At 58.2% G+C, this 12,350-nt stretch overlaps 1 protein-coding gene across 1 annotated transcript in view; it reads right to left on the reverse strand.

Moving 5' to 3' along the window:
• The window catches only part of PEPD (peptidase D), a 111,380-nt gene extending 101,005 nt beyond the window's left edge, over positions 1 to 10,375 (reverse strand). The window contains exons 1-3 of the mRNA XM_028123686.1: positions 10,308 to 10,375; positions 2,354 to 2,537; positions 211 to 338 (exon numbers count right to left, since the gene is read on the reverse strand). Of these exons, the coding sequence (XP_027979487.1) occupies positions 211 to 338; positions 2,354 to 2,537; positions 10,308 to 10,324 (329 nt within the window). The 5' untranslated portion in view covers positions 10,325 to 10,375. The remainder of the gene's footprint in view (positions 1 to 210; positions 339 to 2,353; positions 2,538 to 10,307) is intronic.
• Positions 10,376 to 12,350: the final 1,975 nt, after the last annotated feature.

A 12,350-nucleotide genomic window follows, 5' to 3' on the forward strand; every position in this document is an offset into this window, starting at 1 on the left:
ATGACCGTAGTCTGTGGCCATGGCTCTGACACCCCTTCCCAACCAAGGAGACAAGGCTCCAGCCCCGAGCAGGCTGTCAACGGACCCGACCACTGACACCCCCCCAACCCCACTGCTCCTTCCCTCCTTGCCACTGCAAGCCAGGCCCTGCCCCCCACCCCGAGCCCAGTGGGCAGCAGGCCCAGTCACAGGGCCCCGATGGCTCCTTACTTTCCCATCCAGGTGGCATAGCTCGCAGGAAGCCTGGGCACAAACAGGGTGGACTTCCCGGTGCCAACCTCAATCGTGCCGTAGCAGCCTGGGTCGGTGACGCCGAATGCCCAGTGAAAGAAAGACTCCTGGGACGGAAACAAGGACCTTGGTCACCAGGTCAGCAGGACAAAAACGTGAGGCCCAAGGAGATAGGTGGGGTGTCAGACCGAGCCCCCCAGAGAGTCTGCTCAGGCCCCCTCGGCTCTCGGAGCCTGCCCCCAGCTGCACATAGTTCCCCACCTGTGCACGCTGCCCCCCACCTTGCCAGCAGCAGGCTGCCCAGCACCCCCTTCCAGGATTTGGCACGGGGCAGCCCAGCTGGCTCCTCCCACCCTGCTCTGGGCCTCCTCTGAGGATGCACGGTCCATGCACGTGCCCGAGCCCCACCCCCGCCACTACCCCCTCTCTGGCCACACCCCTTAGCCGCTGGCCGGGCACCCCAGGGCACACTAGGACACGGGTGCTCACGTGCACCACAGGCCCGGCACAGCCCTACCTGCACCTCTCTGCTGCCCCCATGCCCAAAGGTGGGCAAGATGCCACCCTGACTTAAGACACCCAGGCCAGACATCTGCATGGAAATGGATTTCTCCATTTAGGACTTACTTCCTTCTCCCACCTCCTGGGCAGCTGATGACTTCAGTGTTTAGCAATAAACACTGAGCTCAAATAATGTTATAAAGGTATGAAGTGGAGGAGGATCTCTTCTAAAATTAACCTTGCATAACAGCAGAAAGGGAGCCAAAGGCTGAATTTAGGAGATCGGTTTTTAAACCATAGAATACGCAAACCTCAAGAAGCATCGAGACTAGTCAGAAAAAACGAGACCTCCACGTCTCTAGGAACCAGGGGACTGCAGGCTTGCAGCTGCAAGAACATGGCACAGGGACAGTTTCCAGCAGGAGCCACTTTCAGCAAAAACAGTGCAATTGCTCTCAGCAGCTGACAGCCCGTCAGTGTCCTGTGGGTGGGGGACACAGCCCAGCTGGGGAGGCCACATCTGGCCGCCCCTCCACACTCAGTTCTCCTTCACGTTTCCCTGCCTCCTCCTGGCCCGGATGCCAGATGGCCGTGTCCCCAAGGCTCTGCCTGCCCCCAGGGAGGTTCTAGAGTTCCCAAGGTGTCAGGCACCAGCTCTGGGAACAGCAGGGAGGAGAAGAGAACAGTATCCTTAGAGTCCAGAGAAGGGCTTCTAATTAATCCAGCTCCCCCTCTGGCAAGTTGGTTCCTCTCTGAGGCTCAGTTTTATCATCTGTAAAGTGGGTGCAAAGCTGGGATCGATGAGAGTGGGGCCAGCTCAGGGCTTCTCCAGCTTTCTGGGTGAGCCCCTCTATTGAGGGTCCTTGCTCCTGCTCCTGGAAACTGGGTGATGCCAGTGATTCTCAGCCACACCACATCTGGGCTGGCTTCCTGCTGCTAGGCCACCCTCTGCCACACAGGATCCCAGAACCTCAATGCGTCCCTAGTCTACTTCCCAGACCAGGACACCGAAGCCCAGGGAGGGTCACCGAGTCAGCAATGGCCAAGTCGGGATGAATGTGCGGGCCTCCCACTCCTGCCCAGCACCCTATTCCCATGCCTTCTCTCCAGTCCTTGGCAGCCCGCATCTTCCCTGTGCAGGCAGAATCTGGCCCCCAGAAGTCAGGCCTCCCCATCTGCACCTCTGCCCAGCTCACCCCCTTATCACTCACTCCTGTGGACACACACCCCCTCCCCAGCCTGGAACACCCACTCCCACCTGTACTTGTCAGAATTTGCCCTGGCCTTCAGGGCCCACGCCAAATACCAAATATCGCCTCTTCCATGAAGCCTTCCTGCCTGCGTGCTCCCCTAGGAATGTCATTTTTCTGTATGCTGACCTAAGAGCTGAGACTGGCTGGCATCAGCTCTGCCCCCATCCACAGCGAGGAGGGCTCTACCCCTCCAGAGTCGGGGCTCTGTGGGTGCCCATGCCTCGGCCTGCCCTCTGACACCTCTTCCAGGGCCCCTTGGGGGTAAAGCTCCCCAAGGCCCACCAGGCCCGATGCCAGGGGAGGGCAGGTGGCCCACCGGAGGCCTGGTGCCCAGTTGAAGGCGCAGGAAGGCAGCAGGGCAGGCTCACCTGGCGGAAGAGGACGCCGGTGTCAGTGCAGTAGCGCTGGGTGTCGTCCCCCCCCTGCAGCAGCACGACACTGCCAGCCTGCATGGCCGGGTTCTTGCGCAGCCGCTCACACAGGCGCTGTCTGTTCAGAGTGAAGAGCGCCAGGGGCACCTTCAGGGTCTCATTCCCCAGCCAGAACGAAGGTCTGTAAAGACAGAAGCACACGTCGCCACCTGGGCTTCTGTTAGCACCACGGAGCCCAACCACCACCTGCGGCCTGAGGTCACTAGAGGGCCGAGCCTGCTGGGGGACCCAGAAACAGCCCCTCCCTGGGCTGCCGAGGACCACGGGGCACCCCACCCTGCCCTGCTGTCCCTGAGCCCTGGACCTGGAGTGGGGATGAGGGAAAGCTGCATCTGCTTCACCAGCCCCTGGAGGGAAAGCCTGCAATGGTTTGCAGACGCACTCAATGCCTACCCTCAAGGAGCTTACCATCCACACGAGAAGGGTCTATGATCTGGCCCAGACAACACTGCATCGCTGCCCTCGTGGCTGCATGATGTATTCTCTGCAAGTCACAGACCCAGCAGCGCAGGCTGGGGCACCCACCTGTCCCCAGTGCACATACACAGGACACCCAGTACCAGGGCCCAAAGCGGGTCTGTGCCGAGGGGACCAGGGTGAGATGGACGGGGCAGTGGCAGCCTTCAGGTGCTGTCCTGGAGGACAGACGTCACAGGAGAGCAGGCAGGTGTCTCTCCCCACCACACTCCCATTTACGCTGAGAAAACAGCTTACCCTCCCAGCACCCACTCCCCAAAGCCCACCTGCCTCTGGACCCTGCAACCCATGTCTATTCCCAGGTTGCTCCAGCACCACGTTTCCTTCCCAGGATCACTCTTCGCATCCAAGGTACAGGAACCTCACCCTCATAATAGATAAAAACACTTCCCTTGACTGCCACTCACCTCCAGCAGTTGCTTTCTCTCTCCCCTTTGAAGGAAATAATCTCTGCAGAGTCACTCAAGCTCCCTGTTCTAGTGTCCCAGTAACCCATGCTCTCCTCAATCCCCACCCTGGGCCTCGGCCCACCCCTCCCTGCACTGTAGCCCCTGCCAGGCCACAGTGACCCCCACTCCCAATCAGCACTGGCTTCCCAGTCCTTACCCAGCCTCCGGGCACTCAGGACCCTGGGGACCACTCTTTCCACCGCCCCCAACCATGCTCAGGCTCCCTCTCTCCTTAGCTCCTCCTCCAGCTGGGGAACCCCCATCTCCCACCTGGACAACCACAGGGAACTCTCCAGGCTCTCTTTGGTCCCAGCTTCCCCCACAGCCTCTTCTGCACCCACCCAGAAGGACCCTTTGCAATGCAAATCTGAGCAGGCCCTCCCCTGCCCACCCTGCCTCAGCTATCAAGTGCACTTGGAGGAGAGCTACCAGGCACTGGGGGGATCCAACCCCCACTTTGCCTGCAGGAGCATCCCACCTCTTCTCCAAACACCAAGGACACTCCACGGGTGCCCGGATGGCTCGTGTTCTCTCACTGTATCTAGGCCTCTGCAGAAATGGCCACTCTTCCCAGAAGCTTACCAGTACTCCGTCCAAACCTTATCCCCTATTCTTTTCACTCCTCTCTAGAGCACACGGCACTGCGTAACATCATTTATTTACCTGATCCTGGTCTCCCCAGGTAAAATGTAATCTCTAGGAGGGCAGGGACCTCGCCTCCTTCCTGAATGAAGGACTCAACGGAGGATGGAGGTCAAGTTCCAGGAAGCGTGCTGGGGGCCAGGCCCAGGGGGTGGAGGAGGAGTCAGGCAGGGCCCTGTGGTGTGTGCCTGAGGGAGGCCCCGCAGGCTCTCCAGCCAGGGGGCAGCAGGTGCGCAGGCAGGCCCGGGAGGGCAGGCACGGCCCAGAGCTGGTTCAAGAGAGAGGGCTCTGCCAGGGACCGCATGAGAGCCGGGCAGATGGCACCTCCCACATTCACCTGGCCATAGGCTCCTCAGAGGCAGGGACACGCGAGCAGGTGACACCTCTGGCACATCTCAGGACGGTCTTCCCTGGCCTTCCTTTAAACTTTAAACTTGCCTGGCCCTCTACTTAGCACTTGTACCTTCCAGATCCACTCTCCCTGTTCTGCACGCCCCCCTCCCAGGACTTCAATAAGGCTCCAGGTGGATTTAGCCACTGGGAAGCAGGGCAGGAGACCAGAGGGTGGAGGGAGGACAGAGAATCCATTCCCTGCTCCCTCCCTGGTGGAACCTGGAACCTGCTGGCTGGGGGTCCCTCCCCTCAGGGCCACAGCTCCCAGGCCTCCCTTCTCCCAGCACCACCTTTGCTGGCTCCCGGCCAGCTTCCTGCCTCTTCTCTCCCAGGTCCCCTGAACCTGCCCACAGCGCTGTACACTGACCCTGCATTAAACTCTCCTCAGCCCTTCGAGTGAGGCTCTGCCAGGTCCCTGGCTGAAGTGACACAAACACCTTCTAACGTAAATGCAGCCTGTGTTTACTGGTGCTCACTGGAGGAGCTGCCTCCACGCACAAGAACGTAAATCCAATAGGCACAGATCTGTGTCTGCCCTGGTCACTGCTGCCCCAGTGCCTAGCACCCTGCTTGGCACATGGCAAGTACTCAATAAATATGTGCTGAGTGAACAACTGTCACAATGTGGGGTCACCCGCACAGCTGTGCAGACCAGAAATTGCCACATCAGCTCCAGTGCGGCAGGAAGCAGAACCCTGGAGCCCAGCCTGGCCAGAAAGGGTGGAGGGGTCATGCACACCCCACATATGTCCACAGGATGAGAACACCCCGGTCCCTGGGCATGGCCTGCCACCCACCCTCCCAGAGCAGCTGGACAGGGGCCAGGACTTCCTCGAGGCCGGGCCATTTTTCTGCTATGCTCAGCCACAAGGATCAAAGGGCAGAGGCGGCAGCTCGTAAACATGCCTGCATCCCAGCTGGCCGTGTGGTCAGGAACTGCAAGTGTAGCCACCAGCATCCCCGCGGCCCCCCCCCCACTCCTTCCCCTCCCTCAGCAAAGCCCGTGGAGCGGGTGGCCCAGAGGAGAACCTTGTCTCCGCACACTCCCCAGGGGTGGAGAGGGGCCACCACCGAGGCACCACGGCAGGTGGCACTGGCCAAAGGTGCCAGACGCATGCAGACTCCATAGCACAACTGGCTAGAAGTGCCCGATTCCAACCAGCACCCACCCCCTAGCCCTGCCCACCTCGTCCCCCACCACTCCTCACCCCTCTCCCTAGCCCTCTCTCCTCCAACACACCAGATACCAGCTCCCCCTGGCCTGCCACCATGCCCCCACCAGGAAGGCTCTCAGAAGGGCTGGGCTTCCTCTTGTCCAGAACCTTCTGAGAGGCCTCCATGCCTCGGGGCACCTGGACTGGGACCTTCTGGCCCAAGGGCCAGGCAGCCCAGGTCAAGACAGGAAACTTGCTAAGAATCCTCTCTGGGAGTGTCAGCTGCTACCGTGAAAAAAATCTGCAATAATGCCTGGGTCCCGGTGGGGCTCAGCCACAGCAGAGAAGGGCAGGCCAGGCGGGCCGATGAACTGCAGCCACTCCTTACGACAGGGCACCCCCAGAATCAAGGTTCATAGATAAACGCGCCTTTTGATTTCTCCTGGTGTAAACCAAACCCCGTGAGAGAAGATTGGGCCCAGAGCCAGAGCAGGTGACTTCCTGCAAGCTCGGCAAAAGCAGCACCAATAAAACACCTCTACCTGCTTCCCACTGGCGCTATCGCTGGCATCCCGAATTTAGAAGGCAAAAGCCAGGTCATCCCCAAATGTCGGCATAAATAAGGCAATGGTCGAGGAAAACAGCAGGGGCCGGCGGACTGGCCCTGGGGCACCAGAGACCCAGAGCACAAGCTCCAGCCCCAACGGGCTAGCCCGACCCGGCCAACCGTGACCAGGAGTGGGGCTGGCCTCAGGGAAAGTGTGATGCTGCTGCCCCTGCAACCCATTCCTGTCCCCCCAGACCAATGCTGAGCACTTCCTCCTCGCCTCGTGGCCATGTGCAGAACTCGCACCCAAGGCTCGTGGGGATTTGCACACAGAACTGAGGGACTCCATCTACTTGGATGTGAAAAAATGGTATCTTTATGGGCTTTAACCTCTCATCCCAATTCGCCTTTTCTTCAATTATTAATGTCAGCAACTAACCGCAGCAGTATCAGCAACATACGAATCTGTCAGCAACAAGCACAGGCATTTTCCTATCACATTACTGACGTCATGGCAACTCAAAATGTCACTCTTGTTCACCAGTGCTTCAAAATTAAGGTGGTTATTGGGCCTGCTGCTTTTATTACTTAATGGGTTAATAAAGAAGCATCTATTACTATATTGTAAATTAACATTTTGATAACTGTATTTTAATACAATTGGTTTTCCCTGTAATCCTCTGTGTTCCATTTTATGCATTTAAAAACATCACGCTGAGAAGGGGGCACAGGACTCACCGATACACATGGGGTCCATGGCACAGACAAGGACAAGGTCCCTGCACTAGAATGCGATGCCGCTTCTAGATGGGGCCACGCTGCTAAGCTCCTGGCAAGAACCAGCCAAGGACCTCCTGCTTCCTCACCCTCAGGCTCCAGGTTGGGCTGGGCACCGAGCCCACTTGCTGGCAGTCAGCAAGGGCAACCCACTCACCCCGGCTGGAAGGGTCGGGGGGGGGGTAAGCACACACAGAGATGGAGAGAAAGAGAGCTATGTGGAGTCAGGACCAAGCCTGGAAAAGGGCCGGGGAGGGCAAAGGGACACTCAGCAGCCAGCCCGCCTCCCACAGACCCACCCTTACCCATCCACCGGGGTCAGCCTGACTCCTCTTACCCAGGAGCACAGGGTTCACGTCAGGGTGCAGACAGGCTTTGATCCTGAACTTGATTCCTCAGGTTACTTTTCTCCCGAAACGCTGATTCTGGCATGACCCATGATTCAACAGGTTCACACCCAGGGCAGCCCATCTGCATTTCCTTGCTGGCAAAGGCTCTCTGGACAGCAGCTCCCTGGGAGCCACTCCATTAAAAAAATTAAAGGAGTTTCTTCATCCTACGCAGAATTGTGTCCCCCTCCCCACCCACATCTCCTTTCCTCAAACACTGGGAGCCTCCTTGCAAAGCAGGACAGCACACTGGACTAATTTAAAGTAAATCCCCCTTTTCTTCCTTAGGCACCATGTCACCCAGCACCAATCACAGGGTGGCCACATGGCCTGGAGGTACAAACTTAACTGGTCCCTGGGCTCCAAGGTACCAGCAGAGGCAGGAAGGGAAGCAACCTCTCAACCACAATTGGCAGGTGTGCTGACATGGAAAAGCATCCTCTCAGTGGGAAAAAACTGGGATTCTCTGGGGTTCTGAGCAGGAAGCTTGTATCGGAAGTCAGGAAGGCAGGCGGTCAGGGAAGGTTTCTAGGAGGAGGAATCATCATCTCAGGTGGGCCTGCAAGTATGTGCAAAGTTACACCAGAGGCCAAGGGCACTCCAGGGCCAGCGAGTGAGTGGGCACAGCAAAGAAGGGAATGGGGAAAAGCCACGTGACAGGTCTGGCTACAGTGGGTAAGTCTCAACTCTGGCCATGGAAAGTTCAGGCATGGCTCAAAATGAAGGTAGGGGTCCCTCCCACCAAGTGCCTTGGGATGAGGGGGAGAGGAGTCAGGGAGGACTTTAGAGCAGACCCTCTGGGGGCTATGGGACCCTCTGTCTCATACTTGGAAGTTCCTGCCCAAGCTGGCAGGACAAGAGCAGGATCAACCCTGAAACCCTCCCCAGGGGAGCTTCTCATTGCATCTGGAGTTTCCAGTTGAATCTGAGATACTAGTTGAGGACTCCCATTGCTCCCCAAATCACACGGAGCACACTCCAGTCACCTGAGACTTTCACAGCCTCCCCTGGCCCAGGCTCTGGTAGGACTCTACAGGCAACCAAATCCGACTCCCAGGGGAGGTCACGGCCATGACTTGATGGCATAGTGCCTCATCATGCCTGACAACTCTGATCTATCCCCCTGTGTGCAGATGGGCACAGAGATTTGTTGGAAACACACTTAAAACCTCCTCCCCTTAAGAAAGCTGCCAGGGTTTGACCTCAGATTCAAAGTGTCCAGCAGGGCAGCCCCATACTAGTTGGGACGGCTCTTGCCAAGGAGGCCCTGTCAAGCTCTGGAAGCTACCTGCACTTCCAATAGTGCACCTCTCCAAGAATTCTGTCATTCTGTGTTTCCCCCTCCTTGCCTCCCCCCATGGCCCAGAGGATCAGTTTTGCCAGAAGAGCCCTCCGTCCAGGATTTGGCCAGTTCCAGGCTCACCCCCATCCAAACAAGGAGCCTGGCTCCTCTGTGCCTTCAGGAGAGCAGGAGGACAGCATGGAGCCCTGAACCCAAATGCAGCCCCTAGAATTCCCTATGACCACCTGGCCAGCCCAGATATAAAGACAACAGACCTGCATCTGGGCACTGGCCTACAGCTACTGCTCACTCTGCTCTTTCAGACAGGCTCAGAGGGTCGGTTCAAGGATCTGACCCCAGGTTCCTTAACACTCATCTGGGACTTCATACGCACAGTTCTCTGCCTGAGGGGCACCCAAGGACTGGCACACATGTCATCCAGGGACTGAAGCCCACCCACACTTTCCCCTGAGCTTAGAACCCATGCCCCTCCATGGCACACACCCAGACCAGAGGCAGAGAGGACACAGGCAGAGTGCCATGTGTCCATCTGCCCCAGTGGCCTGTGAGCCACTAAGGGTAGGCCCTGTACTGTCCCTGGAATACAGCAGGTGCCCACTGTTTGATTTGTATGTCCTAGGCTCTCTCAACCTTGGGGGCCACTTGAGCAGCCATCTTCTGTTGCCATTCTCCCCACCTCCCCAAAAGTGAGCCCACTCGTTCCACCATTCTGATCTCAGTTCCCAGCCTGGCATCTGGGGCAGTGTCCCCTCTCTACCACTTCCCCTCCTAGCCCCCAGCACCACCAGACCCATATGCCATACCCATCATTGGGCCTCCCCTTGAACTCACACACAACCCTCATCTAAAGAGCACATCTGATTAGATTAAAACCCATAGATGGCTCCAGTCGCTCATGACAAAGTCTGGAGAAGCCAATGGGACACCACGCCTTCCAGCACAAGGATGCACCCCACCCTCCCCCATCCCCAGCACGGTCTTAACTCTCAACCTTTGTCACTCACCCTTTGCTCAGATGTCCCCTCCTCTTGGACACTCTCCCCAACACTTTGGTGAACCCATCTGTCCACACTTCCTGCTATCAGAACCCTTCACCCATTCTTTCATGCAGCAGAATTCAGGAAGTACCTACTGTGTGCAAAGCACTTACCAGTGAGGCCCAGGAGTGAACCAGAGAAAGCCCCTGACCTTACATTCCAAATGAGAAAACAAGAAACAAGTGAAATAAATGTACAATAAAGTTTATCAGAAGGTGTAAAGGACTGCAAAACGTAGGATAGGTACTGTGGGAAAGCGCCTCTGAGGTGATGTTCGGGCCCTGAAGGAAGCGGGGACGTGCCCAGTTGGGGAAGGGGTTCGGAGCCCTTCTCAGACACCACCTCCTCCCGGGAGCTCTCCACCCCCGCACCCGGCAACGCCGTGCGCCCAACTGAGGGGCGTGGCCGCGGACGCGCCTGCAGACCCGAGCCCCCACCTCGGCCACACGGCGGAGTCGCCACGCGCGCGGGTGGGGCCTGAGCGCCAAGGTGGCCCCGAGGACCACCGGGCAGCGGAGAGGGGAGCTCAGCTGCCCCAGACTCGGAGCGCGGCGCCAGCCGCCCGGGGCTCCGACGCCCGCCAACGCGCGACGAAGCTCGCTGCCCGCGGCCACACAGCACGACCAGCGGGGCCGCGGCCCGGCGGCGGGAACTATCAGCCTGGAGGCCCAGGCCCCCTCTCCGCGCCGCCGGCCAATGGCCAGGGACGGGAGCAGCACTCACCCGGTGGCCGCCGCCATGTTCACCCAGCAGCAGTGTCACGTGAAGTGAGGCACACGCTGAGCCGGGCAGAGTCCCACTGCGGGGCGGGGGCGGGGGCGGGGCAAGCCCCGCCCTTGCCCCGCCCCCTCCGGCGTCCAGCGCCGCGAGACCTGAAGGAGCCGAGCGGGGGGCGCGGGGGGGGGGGGTGGTGGTGGAGTCCCTCCACTCGCAGGCGAGGGGCGGGGCCGGGGTGGGGGGCAGAGGCCTTTCCAGAGTAAAGGAGTGTCCCCAGGCAGTGGACACCTCGTCTCAGCCCCACCCCACCCCTGGGGGAGGACACCCCGGGAGAGAGAGCCTTTGACCCAATCTAGGGGCGGGGCAGAGGTGACCCCAGTAGCTGAAGAAGGGAAATGACTTGAGCAAAGGCGAGGGCTGTTGGAGTAACCAAAAAGTTCAGTGTCCAAGAAAGGGGGTGTGGCAGTGAGAGGTAAGACCTCAGAGGTAAGCAAGGGTCAGATCCTGCAGGGCTTCCGGTATATGAGGCTGGGAAGTTAGGTCTGGTAGGACCTTTCCAAGCTCCCTCAACTGCAGGATGGAGGAGGACCCGGAGGCAGGGGGGGCCAGTGAGGAGGGCTGGGGAGAAGGGCACACATGGAGGGCACAGTTCAGGAGGGAGAATCTACCAGAAGGTATCCCGTTTTGCTCTGCTGGGCACTGCTGTTGGGTGCAGGGTCCTGCAAAGAGTTGGAGGAAGGGGTATCGGGGAGGGAGATTGGGAAGCAGATGTTCCAAGGGAGCAACCTAAGCTGCAGGTGTTTTAGAATAACAGTAATACGGACAACTACTGGCAACAGGTACAGAGCACTTACTGTGACCCTGTCCTTTGCAAATGTTAGCTCATCAAATCCTCACAACAGCTCTGTGCGGCAGGCTCTGCCCTTAAGGCCATTTTACAGATGGGGACACTGAGGCCTAGAGAAGTAGGTAACTCGCCTGAGCTCACACAGGAGCCAAGTTTATGCAGTCACACCCCTGACTAGTTACCCATGCTGGCTCTGTAAAGGAAAGGAGCCCAGGGCTGGGGGTGGGGGCACCCCTGGGATCCTGGGCCACATGAAGGTGTGCAGATGTGCGAGGACAGGAGGTAGGGCCCAGCACATGCTCATGGGGATCCTGACCCCAGTCCCCAGCTATCTCAAAGCTGGAGGTAATTTCTGGTTGAAGGGCTTGGGTTTGGGGATACCTCTTGTTTCTTTGTCAAAGACAAGGATGTGGGTCACCATGGCCAGGCTGGGGGACACCAGAGATGATGAGATGGAGAAACAGCTGTGATGTATTCCCACAACGCTGGGAAGAGAGCCAACCCCTTAAACAGGGGGAGGAACCAAGCCAGACCGTAAGCAGAGTGGGTGACACAGCATGGCCACTTTGAATCCCAGCACCATCCCTGGTTTCCTCATCTGTCCGGTGAGACCTAATGGTACCACCTCATGGAGCTGCTGTAGGGTGTCATGAGCAAACATCCTGGCACCTTTAGCCAGTGGCACAGCCAAAAGAGGTCAAGGCACAAGGAGGAAGGTGGCACCTCCAAACAGCCCTTTGCCCCTCCCTGACCCAGTTAAGGTGGAGAAGAGTTGTTGGAAGAGGGGGTCCCCATCCTTGCTCCCCCTTCCCACTACACATATAGCAGCTCTCAGAGGTCTCGGTCTTCCAGGTAGGACTCCCCCAGAGAGGGTCATCAGGCTCCTTGCCAGTTTCCAGGGAGGAGAGCAGAGGTACAAGGCTCTATACCATCTGACCCTGGGCCCCCAAGAACATGCCCCCCCCAATAAGCAGTTGCTCTACCTTCAGCTAAAGAAACTCAATTCCCTAAAAAAGAGACACTTTGTAAAAATAACGAAGGGTGAGCAGAATGAGCTTTTCATGTTCCTTTGCGGAAGGAAAACCTGCCCCTGAGCTAATTAGAGCCCCTCCACCATTTCTTTTTTTTTTAAAGATTTATTTATTTATTTATTTGAGAGAGAGAGAATGAGAGAGATAGAGAGCACGAGAGGGCAGAGGGTC

The sequence above is a fragment of the Eumetopias jubatus genome, unplaced genomic scaffold (genome assembly GCF_037043125.1).
Source record: "Eumetopias jubatus isolate StellerSeaLion01/CBP00866 unplaced genomic scaffold, mEumJub1_p1.0 scaffold_10, whole genome shotgun sequence".
NCBI lineage: Eukaryota > Metazoa > Chordata > Mammalia > Carnivora > Otariidae > Eumetopias > Eumetopias jubatus.